The 16,477-nt window shown below is 50.5% G+C and overlaps 1 protein-coding gene across 1 annotated transcript; it reads right to left on the reverse strand.

Annotated features, from left to right (window-relative positions):
* Positions 1-4: 4 nt before the first annotated feature.
* ankrd13b (ankyrin repeat domain 13B) lies at positions 5-15,967 on the reverse strand. Its single transcript, XM_084674164.1, has 15 exons — positions 15,563-15,967; positions 7,754-7,889; positions 7,415-7,539; positions 6,989-7,034; positions 6,673-6,816; positions 6,180-6,426; positions 4,989-5,055; positions 4,595-4,676; positions 3,997-4,061; positions 3,469-3,605; positions 2,896-3,053; positions 2,565-2,750; positions 2,090-2,253; positions 1,775-1,851; positions 5-1,413 (listed from the first exon to the last, which is right to left on the reverse strand). The coding sequence occupies exons 1-15, from the start codon at positions 15,668-15,670 to the stop codon at positions 1,221-1,223; spliced, it is 1,935 nt and encodes a 644-aa protein (XP_084530290.1). The 5' UTR covers positions 15,671-15,967; the 3' UTR covers positions 5-1,220.
* Between the last annotated feature and the right edge of the window lie 510 nt (positions 15,968-16,477).

A 16,477-nucleotide genomic window follows, 5' to 3' on the forward strand; every position in this document is an offset into this window, starting at 1 on the left:
ACACTAAAACACGGTTTAACCCTCTTGTTTCTGCAGAATTTTTCTGAAGGAGCTTTTCAGACAGAACACCAACCGCTCAAGCTTACATCAAATACATTGTACCCTGACTACAGTGACAGAGAGACCTGCTTCCTCTTTCCTATTCACATATGTGCTCAGTAATGTTCTAGTGTTGATAAAGTGGGTGAGTTCCCTGTATATCTGCAGCTCTCTAACCCCTCTCTAAGTACCACAACAGGAAGCCCTGCAAAGCATTTAGGAAACACACCTGATTTCCATTTGTCCCCATTCAGTTCTGTTGATGCAAGTTAAATCAAATGCTGGATTGAAAACACTCTGAGACCTAAACTTGTCTGCAGGTCTACTCAGACTTGTTAAGAAACAAGCGTTAACTAGAACCCTTAAACAGTCAATTACAGCCCACCCACACTCTTAGTGCAGTACATCTTCATTTTTGTGCTAAAACAAACGTAGCAGTCTGTTCAGAACAAGACGTTTCCTTGATTACAATTCCTCCAAATCCGCCCTCCTCTATTAACCCTCTGTGAAGAGGGGTCATTATCTCCGGTCCTGGACAGTTAACTCGTGTGCGAGCAGATTTCTACCCCAGCCCAGCACTAACACACACCTGCCTGGGCTGATTGTTTGATCCAGGAGGGTTATGGCTGGGCTGGACTAGTCTGCCTACCCTTGCAGGACCGGAGTCGGTCAACCTGGTGTTGAACACTCTGGGACGGCTGGAGACGCAACACAGACATCCAACATGTATGCTCCCCCCCCCCCCCCCCACCTACATACATGTGCACACGCAACCGAGCTAGCACAACTGGAGTGGGCAGTCGGTGAGACATTCATTCCATTATGATGAGATATTTCTTTAGTCTTGTGGTGGGGAGGGTAGCAGGCCAGCACCACAGAGGGGTCTGTCAGACCAGCAATGTATGGTCGACAGACAGACAGACAGACAGACAGACAGATGGACAGACAGACAGACAGACAGACAGATGGACAGACAGAAAGACAGACAGACAGGCTGATTGTCAGTCAAACCGATGGACAGACAGACATACAGAACAACAATTTAGGCAGCTGGACATGGTTGTAGTCAAGGGAGGGATGTTGGCATAATCTGGGGAGGGTTAGGGTCCTCTGGCTCATTCATCCTCACCCTTCCCTCCCTCCCTTCCCCTCCCCTCGACCCCACATGGACCAATAGCCTCTCATTTTTCCATGAGTGACAGCTGGATGATACGCTGTAGCTCCTCCTCTTCCTGCCTCCTGCGCTGATCCGCCTCTTCCTGCTCGCGCGCCGATATCTCCATGGCAATGCGGAGCTGCTCGTCATAGCTGGAGGGAGTCTTCTTGGTGGGGGTGGAGCACCGGCTGGGTGGGCGGGGCTTGTGCTGGGGGGTCCTGCATGGGATAGAGGGTTGACATGTTATGTGTAGGAGAGAAATATATTCACACAGTTACACACACACACGCGTTTTACAGTATGAGAGAGAAAGAAAGCGGTGACTAAAACAACAGAGAGATAGATGGACTAGCTCAGCCAGAGTCAACAGTCACATTGTGTGCTGTGAAAGCAGGAAGCTCTCTTGTCCCTGATACACTGGAGATTTCTGCCTAAAACCAACACTGGCAAAGAAGTGGATGGTTAGATGGAGAGAGTAGGAGAGGAAAGGAGAGGAGTGGGCTTGGGGGGAAAGTGGGATAATGAGAGAACAAATAAAGAGGTGGAAGGAGGAAGTGGAGGGAAAGGACGAACGCTAACCGTTCCAGACGACTGGGGTCACAGGAAAGGGGTTGTGCTCCTGGCTTGCTATTGGCCAGGGCCTCCCAGATGGTCACCTAGACAGGACAGACAGGAAGTGGAGGGTCACAACAGGAAGACACAGGAACATTCTCTCTAGTCTTGCACCTAGAACAGACAAACACTGTTCAAAGGTAGACAGCCCCCCCCCCCCCCCCCCCGCCCAGAGCAAGCTGGACAGCGAGTCATTTCTATAACTAACTCACTGTACTCCAGCCCCCAGTTAAGAAGATGAGTTTTGAATGAAGCAGAGTGTGTTCCATGACACCATCCTACCTGGTCATACTCTGTCCCCACTTCAAGGAGACTCTGCTGGATGGCAAACTGCAGCAGATCCTCCTCCTCCTCCCGGATGCCCTCCCTCTGTTTGCCCCCCAGCACACTGTAGCCCTGGGGGGGATCGAACACGCAGGGGGGAATCTCTCCACCTCGGCATGACGCTGGGGGGCACACATGACCACATCAGGCGGAGGTGGGCTCCGTGTCAGGGATACGGACGCTGTAGGGAGCGTGGGGTATGTGTGCGGTGTGTGTGCGGTGTGTGTGCGGTGTGTGTGGGGTGTGTGTGCGGTGTGTGTGGGGTGTGTGTGTGGGGTGTGTGCGGTGTGTGCGCGGTGTGTGTGCGGTGTGTGTGGGGTGTGTGTGTGGTGTGTGCGCGGTGTGTGTGGTGTGTGTGTGGGGTGTGTGTGCGGTGTGTGTGGGGTGTGTGTGCGGTGTGTGTGGGGTGTGTGTGCGGTGGGCGTGTTCTCACTGGTGGAACTGGAGCTGGAGACACTGGAGGAGTCGCTGCCCGGGGAGGGCGTGTCTATCCGGGGGGGGTCCTTCTGCCCCTCCCCCTCTGAATCGGCTTCTCCCCGCCCCGTCACCGCCCCCTCCTCACAGCCGTTCAGGTTGCCGAAGGTGATCCGGGCGTTTAGGATGTGGTAGATGGGGATCTCTGGATGGAGGGATGGAAAAGAAAGGGAAAGTGACTCCCGGAAACGTGGCACAGAAGTGGGTGTTGACGAATGTGACCATTCAAAGCCATTTGAAGTCTCTCTGTCTGTCCTTCTATAAGTATATCTTTCTATCTCCCCTCTCACCTATCTTGACAGGGAAGCCTGGTGGCAAACGCAGGGTGATGAAGTCACGGAGCTTGGCAAATAGAGCGTTGGATATGGCCATGAGGTCAATGATTGGTGCCACTTGCTCAGCCAATGAGAGCGGATGGGACTCACACAGCCACAACTTGGCCTTGAACCTGAGAAAAGACACACACACAGCGCACACACACACAGCGCACACACACACAGCGCACACACACATTTATGTTTCACCCTAAAAGCATTCTTGTTCCATCACCAAATAATAATGACACAAGAAGTCCAGGGTGTAAACACAGTTTTTATAGCTCCAGTCCAGAATATATTAGCTTAACAACTGTCCCTCAAGCACTTAGACCGGGTTTTCTCTCCAGCCAATCAATGTTTACTATTTGCACTCATAAATAATGACTGCTAATTAGTATGAGATAAAGTTGCAGTGATGTCCAGCAATTTATCAGTCTATAGAGCATTGATCAAGACACGTAGATAAAATGAACGATATATTTATCTGTATCAAATAGCCCCAGCTGTGTCTTTCTGTGTGTCTTTCTGTGTGTGTGTGAATGTCACCTCTGGGTCTTGGTGGTGAGTTGGCAGGGGTGGCCGATATCTCTGGTGCCCAGGGTCAGACTGGGATTGAAATACTCCTCAGCCGTCAAGGCCGTGGGGTTGGTCACAGCAGGACACGCCATCTGAGTCACCAGGGCCTTCGAGGGTTAGAAGAGAAGAGAGAGGTTGATGAGGAGAAAAAAAGATGTGGTAGAGAGAGAGATACAATGAGACAGACTGAGAGAGCCAGGGAGTGAGCCAGGGGGAGAGAGGGAGACAGAGAGTAAAAGACGAAGGGAGGGAGGAAGGGAAGAGACGGTTCGCCGGCGGAAGCCAATTAAAATGGTGATCAGCATCTTAAAAGACCAGCTCCCAAGCCAGGGAGCCTGCCGCGGCCAGCCTGTAAATATCAGCCGGCAGTAAAGACCTCCAAGTTATGCCTTCATCTCAGCTGTGTGGGGAACAGAGATGAAGAGTATGGATGGTGATGACGAAGAGGAGGAGGAGAATAATAATACAAGAATCAGTGGGGTTTTTGGGCCTACTCACCCCGTTGTTAGGGCCCATATGTTGCTCCGCTATTCCTAAGAAGGACTGCAGAGGAGTCTTACCACCTGTAGGGGAGAGAGAGAGAGAGAGAGAGAGAGAGAGAGAGAGAGAGAGAGAGAGAGAGAGAGAGAGAGAGAGAGAGAGGGACAGAGAGAGAGAAAGAGAGAGAGAGAGAGAGAGAGAGAGAGAGGGACAGAGAGAGAGAGAGAGAGAGAGAGAGAGAGAGAGAGAGAGAGAGAGAGAGAGAGAGAGAGAGAGAGAGAGAGAGGGACAGAGAGAGAGAGAGAGAGAGAGAGAGAGAGAGAGAGAGAGAGAGAGAGAGAGAGAGAGAGAGAGAGAGAGAGAGAGAGAGAGAGAGAGAGAGGGACAGAGAGAGAGAGAGAGAGAGAGAGAGAGAGAGAGAGAGAGAGAGAGAGAGAGAGAGAGAGAGAGAGAGAGAGAGAGAGAGAGACAGAGAGAGACAGAGAGAGACAGAGAGAGAGATAAAGATAGACACACAGGGATAGAGCGAGTCAACACCACTGACACTACATATTGGTACACACTTCTAAAATATGCAGGACTCAAAGATGAACAGGTCAGCTGAAGGCTGACCCACCTTTAGGCTTGGCCTTATTCTGGTCCGAGAGGTGGTCAGTCCTGGTCCTGGTGACCAGCTCCACGTTAGACGCTCCGTACACCTGGACGAGAGGGACAGAGCAGGACAGACAGACACACAGACACACAGACAGACAGACAGACAGACACACAGACAGACACACAGACACACACAGACAGACACACAGACACACAGACAGACACACAGACAGACACACACAGACAGACAGGCAGAAAGACAAACAGAAAGAGTATCAGTCACACTAAGTGGCATGTCGCTGAGTATAAACTGAGAACAAGGTCATGGCTAGTGGAGAACAGAAGTTCATCCATCACGCCAGAGCGACGCTACGGAAATGACAATGATGTGCAGCAGCCTGTCCCGTGTGAGCTACCTTGGCTTCATATCCGTTCACCATCTCAGTCTTCTCACTCCGCCAGCCCAGGATGCCTGTCTTATTCCTGGACACACACACCCCGCACCCCCCGCCACACACACCACATATACACACCAAATAAACATGCACACACACACACACACACAGCATATTCATATCCCACAGAGACAGGCAGAATTGTCGCGTCCAGGTGGAGGCAAGAAAAGGTCCTAACCCCGGGAGCTGTTCCTATCAGATGTATGTCCATCAGAGCCTTGTCTGTCACTGGTTACTTGGACACAGGCCAGCTCCAGCTCTCTAAGCTGGATATGAGGGCAGACTCTATTCACCAGAGTATCACTTCAGTATTCATAACTGGATTACTGGCATGTCTACAAGCTAGCTGACTGTGCCAAAGCTACAGAGGTGACACTAAATAAGCAGGAAGAGATGATTGTACAACCCCCTATACATCTCTCTCTCTCTCTCCCTCTCCCTCTCCCTCTCCCCCTCCCTCCCTCTCCCCCTCCCTCCGTCCCTCCCTCCCTCCCATCCCTCCCTCCCTCCCTCCCTCCCTCCCTCCCTCCCTCCCTCCCTCCCTCCCTCCCTCCCTCCCTCCCTCCCTCCCTCCCTCCCTCCCTCCATATAACCTCACTTTCTGTAAGTTGCTCTGGATAAGAGCGTCTGCTAAAAATGACTAAATGTAACCTCTCCTTCCACCTCCGCCTGAAACCTACTTCTCCTTCTCTCTCTGCTCTTCTCCCCCTACCCCCCTTACTTCTTCCCATGGACACCTTTCTCTCCCTCTTCCTGTCTGCCCCCTGTCTCTCTCTGTTCAACCCTCTGATCCAGACACCTGAGCTGCTTCAGGTGTGCCCAGCTCCTGTCCTCACCGACACTGCTCTGTCACCCTCCCTCCCTCCCTCCCTCCCTCCCTCCCTCCCTCCCTCCCTCCCTCCCTCCCTCCCTCCCTCCCTCCCTCCCTCCCTCCCTCCCTCCCTCCCTCCCTCCCTCCCTCCCTCCCTCCCTCCCTCCCTCCCTCCCTCCCTCCCTCCTCTTTATCGCTGGCCACACTTGCCATGACCTCCTTTCAATTTGACACGCCTTCAACACGGCACACTCTCCTCCCTCCTTTTTTTTTTTACTCTGGTACCCCACCGCCCCCCCACTCTCCCTTTTCCTTTGCTCCCCTCCCCCACCCTCTCTCACCTTTCAAAGGCAATGTTCTTGGTGTCCAGCTGGGTGGTGACCACGGCAGCAGACAGCCGCCCTGCTACCTGCTCCTCGCTGGGCTGCAGTGCCCCCAGCAGGCCAAGGCTGGTACTGCAGCCGCCGCTGCCACCGCCACTTCCCCCGCCGCCAGGTGAGGGCGCTGTGAGCGAGGACACACACAGGGTCTCACAAAACACCAGCTGTCTGTCATGGTCCACCTCCATGACCTCCGCACTGGAATCTGCTGGAGAGAGGAACAAACGGAGAGGAGCCAGTCAAGCTGGCAGGAGGAAGTGACATCACAGCGATGTCGAGGCACACAGTCACAGGACAGGAAGTTATAGGGAGGCTGAACAATGACAGGGACGGAAGGAGAGGAGGAAGAAAGGAGGACGGGTAGGAAGGAAAGAAGTCCTGTGAAAACAGGAGAACAGAGAGGGACGCTGAAATTCCCCCGCCCCCCCCCCCTAACCTCCCTTTGACCTCTGACCTTGGCCCCGGAAAATGAAGCTGCGGTTTCCTCTCTGCCAGGTCATCTGTTCGAAGCCCATCAAGGTGGTGTCTATACGCAAGCACTGGCCACTCTTCCACACTCGGTAGGTATCGCTGGGGCAGATACGTGACACCAAGGGCACTGTGTCCCGAACACACACACGCACACACACACATTAATTTAACAAATGACCCCCACTTCACCCATATATAATTTAGAAAGTTAGTAAGCCTCTGCCATGCAGTATGACAGGAAGAGAGTAGGGCTTTCAAACACTGATAATAGGAAGATAATAACATAACAGATGACTTACCCCAGCTAGTAAACTCCCACTTCATCTCTACATAGAAGTCCTGGGCCTGGGGAGACACACAGAGAGAGAGAAAGAGAGAGAGAGCATGAGAGCAGGGGGGGGGGGTGACAGGGACAGTAAGAGAGAGAGAGAGAGAGAGAGAAAGAGGGGGGGGGTGACAGATTGAGAGGACAGGAGAGTAGAGTGGGTGAAGGCATCCCCAGAGGCAGGAAGAAAAGCAAAGGAGGATTGAGTGGGTAGATTAGTGACGGTACAAACGATGGTGTCCGTCTCCGTCTCAGTACCAGGGACGGTACTGGTGGAGACAAAAACACAGAAGGAGGAGAGGGGGTCATAATAGAACACTGATGCAGAGAGTTTATAAGGGTAAGGATGCACACAAATGTAAATGTTGTGGTTAAGCTCTTGAGCGAGGCCTCCTCTGACCTGCCGCAGTCTCTCCAGCAGGACAGGGATCCCTGCCAGCCTCTTGCCAGTCCGCTGGTAGTCACGGTAATGCAGAACCAGACGCACCAGCTCTGGATCACGTGTGCTGACAGCTTCCTGGAGCACTGAGAGATAGAGACAGCGAGAGAGAAAAAGAGTGAGTTATATAACGAGACAGCGAGAGTGAGTATGAGTGAGTGAAAGCAACAAAAAAAAGACGGTGGTAGTGAAAAAAGCACATCAACCCCCGCCCTCCCATCCGCCCCACCAAGAGTATAATAACAACCCCTCCCAAAGACACACACACACACACACACTCCCCTCCAGCAGGGCTCTCACCGGTCCAGCCGTTGCGGTTCTGCTTGCTGACGTCAGCCCCATGCAGGAGAAGCAGACGGGCGCACTCCAGGTGACCCAGGGTCACGGCCAGGTGCAGGGGAGTTCTGCCCCGGGGGTCCAGGGCCTCCAGATCCACCTGGGGAGGGATGGGAGGGGGGCAGATGGGAGGGGGGCAGATGGGAGGGGGGCAGATGGGGGGGGGGCAGATGGGAGGGGGGCAGATGGGAGGGGGGCAGATGGGAGGGGGGCAGATGGGAGGGGGGCAGATGGGAGGGGGGCAGATGGGGGGGGGGCAGATGGGGGGGGGCAGATGGGAGGGGGGCAGATGGGAGGGGGGCAGATGGGAGGGGGGCAGATGGGAGGGGGGCAGATGGGGGGGGGGCAGAGAATCAGGATCATTTCACATCTGATGCCCAAAGCGCATCTGCTCTTCTGTCGTTGCTGGAAGGGCAGAGAGGCAGTGTCGAGGCTGAGGCAGAAGGAAAGTCGGGGAGGTGTGAAAGAGAGTGACAGGTGGGAGAGAGACAGGTGATAATTGAGCTATCGCACCCTCACATGAATAACAACCGTCCGACAGCGCGCTGAGTGATTGTGTGTTCTACTGTAACTGGCATGGCAACTGCACATCTGCACGTCTGCGCCTCACAGGTTAATCTGAGGCATGTCAGATGTTTTTCTTATTACGGAGTTTGTCAAACCAATTCTATCTCTTTCCCAGAGACACTAACTAACTGGCTGGCTGACTAACAGGCTTTCTGACTGGCTGGCGGGCTGACTGGATAGCTGGAGTCCCCCTGATGTAGAGTGGGGTATCCTAGGGTCATAAGGCAGGCCTGAGGGACATGCATGACGGACATACTGTGTACATCTGGTTAGTGACAGAGTAAGGAAGAGTACCATGGTTAGGATTCTTTTGTTTTTCACTCCACAGGAGACAGGGTGAGAGGGGAATTGGGGGCAAGGGTGGGGGTAAGTGGAGGGACCGGTAGGAGAAAGGAAAATGTTGAGGAGCATTTCTAGGTAGACATGGTGACATGGGCAATCCATCCACAAGGTGCTAGGTAACCTTCTGATACAATATACAGCCATCATAGTCATCATCATAGACATTATTGTCATTATCAGTGTCATCCTCATTCGTTCCTGTCGTCTTTCTCGCCATTATCCTTATGGCAGTCATCCTCTCCATCACCATCACCATCATCATCAGAGCCCAATAATCGATACCCTGTTAGGCTGCTTAGTGAAGTTGTTGGTTTTATAATGTCCTGAGTTATGTTTTGTTATGAGAGAGTTATGTCCTTTCACACTCTCACCCTCTCCCTCTCTCGCTCCCTAGCGGTTTCTCCTCAGCCTCTTCATTGCTATAGCGACGCCTCTGTCCCCTGCTTAGCAACACCTCCGGGGGGAGTGAGGGAGGAGAGAACAACAAGAGGAAACCACCAAGGAGAAGGAGGGAGGGGTCTCTGAGGGAGACAGGGGGAGAAAGATAGAAAGAGAGAGAGATAGAAAGAGAGAGAGAGAGGAGGATAAAAGAGAGAGGGACCAAGGGAGAGGGGTCGAGAGAGTGCACTTCTGCCAGCTGTGTGTAGGAGTGTGGGTGAGGGGGGAGGGGTGGGGTGGGGGCTGGGTGAGGGAGGCTGTGCAGTCAGAGGGAGGATGGGGGCTGGGTGAGGGAGGCTGTGCAGTCAGAGGGAGGATGGGGTGGGGGCTGGGTGAGGGAGGCTGTGCAGTCAGAGGGAGGGTGGGGGCTGGGTGAGGGAGGCTGTGCAGTCAGAGGGAGGGTGGGGGCTGGGTGAGGGAGGCTGTGCAGTCAGAGGGAGGATGGGGGCTGGGTGAGGGAGGCTGTGCAGTCAGAGGGAGGATGGGGGCTGGGTGAGGGAGGCTGTGCAGTCAGAGGGAGGATGGGGCTGGGTGAGGGAGGCTGTGCAGTCAGAGGGAGGATGGGGTGGGGGCTGGGTGAGGGAGGCTGTGCAGTCAGAGGGAGGGTGGGGGCTGGGTGAGGGAGGCTGTGCAGTCAGAGGGAGGATGGGGTGGGGGCTAGGTGAGGGAGGCTGTGCAGTCAGAGGGAGGGTAGAGGCTGGGTGAGGGAGGCTGTGCAGTCAGAGGGAGGATGGGGTGGGGGCTGGGTGAGGGAGGCTGTGCAGTCAGAGGGAGGATGGGGTGGGGGCTGGGTGAGGGAGGCTGTGCAGTCAGAAGGAGGCCAGCGGAGGAGTGGTGGTGTCTTGGTGCAGAAGACACTGAGGAGCTTTGGAAGGGGAGCCACTCTGGACGGTTACTCACAAACACAGAGAGAGAGAGGGACGGAGTAAATATGTGCTCTTTCATGCCAATACAGTCCACTGAACTAAGAGAAAGTGAGAGAAAGAGAGAGAATGGTGTCAGAAAAGACCCTGTGTTACACACACCTGCAGTTACTCAACAGCTATTCTGCACGTCCAGATGATCTCCCAGACACCTCCCTGAATCTTCTGTTCACACTGGCTCACACTACTAACCCCAAGACACAGTGGCACACTTAGTCACTCACATGGAAACATTGTGCATCAGACAAACACACAGACACGTAGCAATACACACATTCTCCATTATAGAGCTACAACACTGGAACATCAAAAATGGAACCACACAGACACACACAAAGAGTTATACTTATGGATGTCCCCTAGGCCCTGTATCTGTGGGACTGGAGATGCATCATGCCATAAAAGATTACTACTCTCACCCCTCTCTTTGTCCATCCACCCATCACCATTCCATGTATCTTTCAGTTCCCTTTATCCTTCCCTCTCTCAGCTCAAGTCCCTCCCTCCATGTTTTTCACAGCTCCCTCCATCCCTGCCTCTCCTCTCCATCCCACTCTCACTTGCCTCACTCTGCTCCCTCCCTGCCTCTCCTCTCCATCCCACTCTCACCTGCCTCATTCTGATCCCTCCCTCCCTCCCTGCCTCTCCTCTCCATCCCACTCTCACCTGCCTCATTCTGATCTCTCCATCCCTCCCTGCCTCTCCTCTCCATCCCACTCTCACCTGCCTCACTCTGCTCCCTCCCTCCCTCCCTGCCTCTCCTCTCCATCCCACTCTCACCTGCCTCACTCTGCTCCCTCCCTGCCTCTCCTCTCCATCCCACTCTCACCTGCCTCACTCTGCTCCCTCCCGTCTCTCCACTCGGCTCTCGACTCCTTTGCTCTTCCCAGTCCTCCCCATCCGTCCTTGCTGTTCTAACCTCCCTCCTTCCCTCCCTCCCTCCCCCTCCTCTCTTCCTCTCTCAGAGGCCTGCTCAGTAGAAGCTGCATTATTGATAGACATCTCTGTCTGTGGCATCTGCTGCTGCACTCTCTCTGCTGGGGCTGAAGCTGCCTGGAAAAGTGTGTGTGTGTGTGAGTGTGTGTGAGAGAGAGAGAGAACGAGAGAGAGCGGGAGTGAATCTGTGCTTGTGTGTAACGTGTGCACGGCATACGTGCATCGCTGTACATGCGAGTGTGCGTGTGACTTTGCATGTGCGGCTACGCTAACACTACTTGGCAGCTACTTAGGCCAGCATCAATCTTTCATAGACACATCCAAAAGGTTTGCACCCCTGCACATGAGCATCTATTCTTTGTCTCCCCCCCACACTCCCCCAGCCACACTGACTGGCCAATCTTCCAAAAGAGCTCCATGATTGATGAGGATGGTTTATTGTGTGAGTGAACACAGTGTTTGAGGGGACAGCGTGGTTTTCCACACGGCTTCAACATGGCAGTTTAAGTAAATAAGGTCAATACAAAATAGTCCACAGGCTTGCAGATCTGATGCCCCAATCGCTGACCTACATCAGCCGATAAGGAACACCTCCTTTCCTCGCTAGTGATCAATGGTGGACATGGAACAGAGGAGAAGTGGGTCTGTAAAATAAAGGAAAATAGAGAGGCTGGAGATGAGGAGAGCGGACAGAAGAAAAGACATATATACAGTCAGACAATCAGACAGACATATAGACAGACAGACAGACAGACAGACATATAGACAGACAGTCAGATGTTCTAGAAAGTGACAGCCTGACTCTAGTCCCCAGTGTTTGTCTCTGACTGAGCCAGTTTGAGTTCCAGCCCGGCACTGGAGGTGATGAGGATGTCATGTTGCTTTCACTTTTGTTTAAGTTACAGAGTGACAGTGGCACACGTTAGCAGACACTGCATACACTTCCATAAACAAATGTGACACAAAGCTGGCTTGTTGAAAAGCATCACAACAATATGGTGGTGTAAATGTGAAACCTTGCATGAATTAGCAGTGAGAGGGAATAAAACTGTGGATGAAACCTGCCTGATTGTGTTGCATAGTCGGAATAGCAAAATATGGATTGATTTTAGTAACGGCTAACAATATTAAGGTTTGACTGTGGTTAACTAACAGGAGCTTTGAAAAGGTTGTTGCTGTTTTGTTGTTTGCGTAATGTACCGGGAAGCGTAATGGTTTATGGAACCCTTCATGTGGCGGTGCAACTAGACAGTAATGAAATCAGACAGCACTTCTCCTCCATCTGTGCTCATTTTATTTCCTTGCTAGAAGGAGGAGGAGGACACTCTTCCTCTGTTGTTGGGGCAGGGGCGGGAGGGGATCTGCGCCCAGTTTATACTTCTGTCTCTTTTTGTCTCTCTTTTTCGGTCGCTCTCCCTAAGGTATCTCTTTCTACGACTCAAGAGCCCCAGACTCTGTTTCAACAGTATTGTTTAATCTCTCTCTCTCTCTCTCTCTCTCTCTCTCTCTCTCTCTCTCTCTCTCTCTCTCCCTCCCTGTAAAAGCTTTCTACAAGTTAAACGAATCTAACCCAACCCTATCCCTTTCCCTGGTGACACTCCCCCTCTGTAATTAGTCTTTGGTTTCATGGAATGGAGGAGAGAGAACTGAGGGAGGGAGGGAGAAAGAGAGGGAGGGATGGAGGAATGGAGGGATGGAGCACCCCAAAGAGGGTGAGGGAAAACTCTGACTGGATAGATGAGGCAGGAGTGGAAGAGACGGGAGTGGAAGCGAGGATAGATTGAGATCTGAGGAACGAGATTGCAGGCAGGGACAGACAGATGGTACAGCACACAGACACAGGGGGCAGAAACACAAGAGAAGACTTAGAACGTGATTAGTGACTCTTGTCTCTTGGCCAGCATGATGTCATACTGTTGGAGCTGCTGAGTTAACATTAACGCAGAGCTGAGAGCAATTCAAAGAGAAGAACGAAGAGAGGAAGAGAGGTCTATCTAGACACAGGCTATCAGTCTTTAAAAGGGTCTGTTCCTGTTTCAATCAAGTCAGGGCTGTATTTCTGTGTCCCTGCAGTTGAGTCAAGATATATGGATAGGTTGCCCTGCACTTTGTTTGTTTGTTGTTCCCTTCCTCATCTCATTCTCTTTCCTTTTCTTTCTATACCACCCCCCCCCCCCCCCCCCCCGTCCATCGCTTTGTCTCTCTCTCACTGTTGTTCCATTGATAGCCGATACACAATTACACTGTGTGTGTGTGCTGGTGTAGCATTTATCTTTCCTTAGAACATAGAAGAGCTCTGAGTCTGTACCCCATTTCTACTGTGCTCACACTCTTGGCAAACCAACTCTCTGGTTGGTCCAATATCATTGATCATGGCCTCAAACACACACACACACGCACACATGCACACGCACACAGTCAGTCTATAAAGTCCATCCAGTCTATAAAACTCTGTTACAGCTACTTATCAGTTCTAATACAAATGTTATCATCTGGAACAATACCTATTTATATGTAAGATACAGCCCTTCATTGTATTGTGAGAGTCAACAAGCTGTGTACTGTATATAGGAGAGCAGTATCTACCAGCCCACTGCTACATCTTATTGACACACCTGTGTTACACACGGCTGCAAGAACAATGCAACCTTACGTATGCGGCCCAGGCAATCAGGGAGCACGGTAGTCCACCTGCGTCTCCCCAAACCAAAGTGTAAACACACTTCTGGAAGCCTGCTGATGGAACCAAGTGAGGGCAGAATTTATCTGTCAGTAGTCAGTAAATCACATCTAGTGGAGTGGAGGAGCTTTCTATAGCTCCAATCAGGCAGAGCTGCCCTGTCTGGGGCAGGGTGGAGGACTGGAGGGAGGCCAGGACTGAATCATCTCCAGCATTATACAGACTGTATACAGTTGGACACATTCTGTATATCACGATGCAAGATGGGGCTGGGCAGAACAGGGCTAGGTAGGGCAGGGTGGAGCTGGGTCTGGCCAGGGTGTGGTGTGGAGGAACTGGTGCAGGGAAGGGTCAGGGGGGAGAAGGACTTATTGGGTCTGCCAATAGCCAACTGTTGATTTATTTGGGCCCTATTCAAAGCATGATAAAGATTAGGGACATATATCAAATATGACAAACTTGCCATTTAAATCAACAATCAATTAATTGTTAACTATGTTTCAATATGTGTTTCATTCAGAAATAAAAACAATATACATATTGGCATAATATGGTTTATAATAACTGTTACTTGATAAGTCTAACCAGTCAAATTGTGAATGATTAAGTAATCGATTCAGTATTAACACTTCAAGTAGGGACAGACCAGACTGTATATAATGGAGAACCAAGGGTATGTGGGTGGAGGATGTGTGCGACTTATTTATTTTCTGGGAGAATGACTTTATGTAAATATGGAATGATATCTGTTGGATATACAGTGGAAGTATGCAAATTGAATTCAGTCTATCGAATGATCAACTCAAAAACCCAACAGGTAAAAGGGAAATACGAAACAAACACACAGTGTACACACAAACACACGGTGTACACACAAACACACACAATTGTATGTTTATATGACATGGGACTTGGAAGTAGGCCTATATTTAAATCTAATGCCAACTCACCTTTACAAAATGTTTATACGTTACTACCCCTTTTCTACCCATTCCTAGCCTATAACATTGTAGTCTTTCTACACAAAGAGTTGAACACAGACAGATCATAGACACCTAATCATGGCAACCTTATTTTTGTAATCTTGCAAATGCACCTGAGAAACTGCATTTGAGTATCACTGGGAGAAGTCTTCAACAGCTCCATGGAGCTATTTGTGGCTGCGAAACTGCTAGGTTCTCTTATGTAATACGAAGCAACATAGCAAAATGATTTACCCATGTTACAGCCAGAATCCCATGATTCAACAGAACATTCCTACACAATAAAGATGCATGTTCTTATTCTTTAAATGATGAATGTACACACCATTTTCAGAGAAAATTTCTACTCATTCCACAGCCTTCTACATGCCCATTGTATTTATCGCCCACATGCTTTATGCATTGTCTCTTTATTCAGGAATGAGGTGGGCTGGAGTGTTGTAGCCTTTACTGCGCGCAATCACAAGGCACACCTCATACACTCATTGTAAAAATGCCATCCCTCGATTAATGCTAGCCTCTAACTGACTCATTTAGACATCACTGCATCCTGAGAAGTCCTCTCCCAAAAATCTGCGTTGTAAGTTTTGGGGATGCTCTGTTGCCAATATGACATCATGGAATTATGGCAAAGCCTGTGGGAGAAACATTTTCCGACTCAAACTCAAAGAAACAGCAGCGAATACTTGGATGCCTCTGCAGACCGTGGAGAAACATCGGTGTTTTACAGGCTCTATTTCATTATCAATCCCATACCTTCATCAATATCTCTCCATGCCACCTTTTAAGCCTAGTCCTCGAACTGTGACTCATTGCTGGTGCCATAACCTCAACCTAGAACACTGGTATACGGCACGACCCACCCTAAAGACGTGTGTATGTCGCCGTGTAGGCTAATCCTCACCTGCTCGTCTGCTGAGAGCTCTTTCTCAAGCTGCCGATGCTTGTTGTGCCACACTAAATAGTGGATAACATAACGATTCTTTTCCGGAGTTTTCTTTGAAGAAATCATCCTCGGTTCATAGTTCGCCGCCGTCACTCAGTTATTGTTGTTTGTCTCACTTTCAAATTGACTATTTGTTCATGTCGCGTTATCGTGACAAGACGTTTCCTAGGCGCACTATGAAAATTGGATTAACATGTCTCTTACATCCAATAATATATAGGCTATGTATAAAAAAAACATTATAATAAAGGCATATTGGCAACTATACAACCGAACTCGGAATGGCACGTTTCATATCTAGCCTACCTATCATACCTCTGGCTCTTCTTCTCCATTGAATAGACTGTCTCAAATGTACTCTACTCCCATTTCTGCACCGATGAGTGAGAGAGGTGCACTTGCACTGTTGCGATGAGTTAGTGATGACAATCCGCAATGAAATGTAAGCAAACCTTAGCCAATCAGATGTGGAGGATGGTACTGAGCGCGATGTGGCCCCTTATGATATTATAAGCTATGGATTTGACCATCATCCATTGGATGATGCATATTATTCATTTCAAATTGTACGTATACAACTATTATTATTATTATTATAGCATTGTGCTGTTTTGGGCGATAGTTACACTTCAGTGTAGCTATAGTGGACCACTATCAAATAGCCTATACGAATATTAGTGGTTGACAAGTGGTTCGTAATCCAAATTGTTTATTCACAGTCTGTTCATTCAAAATGTTTTTGTAGTTTGTGTTTTTGTATCTTTTCTTTCTAATCTCGGGTTTTGGAGGCGCAATTCAGGCAATGACTACGTTTTCCCTAAAGTAATCAAAGTAAAATGTCATAAAATGCATATGCCACGATGTAGCCTACGT

Source organism: Hypomesus nipponensis, chromosome 15 (assembly GCF_054491055.1).
Source record: "Hypomesus nipponensis isolate SF chromosome 15, ASM5449105v1, whole genome shotgun sequence".
In the NCBI taxonomy this organism is placed as follows: Eukaryota; Metazoa; Chordata; class Actinopteri; order Osmeriformes; family Osmeridae; genus Hypomesus; species Hypomesus nipponensis.

Coding starts and splice junctions, on each gene's coding strand:
- ankrd13b (XM_084674164.1), bottom strand. CDS start 15,670: ATGATTTCTTCAAAGAAAACTCCGGAAAAGAATCGTTATGTTATCCAC. Junction 7,540..7,753: donor GAACCGCAACGGCTGGACCG/GTGAGAGCCCTG, acceptor TCTATCTCTCAG/TGCTCCAGGAAGCTGTCAGC. Junction 7,035..7,414: donor TGCTGGAGAGACTGCGGCAG/GTCAGAGGAGGC, acceptor GTGTCTCCCCAG/GCCCAGGACTTCTATGTAGA.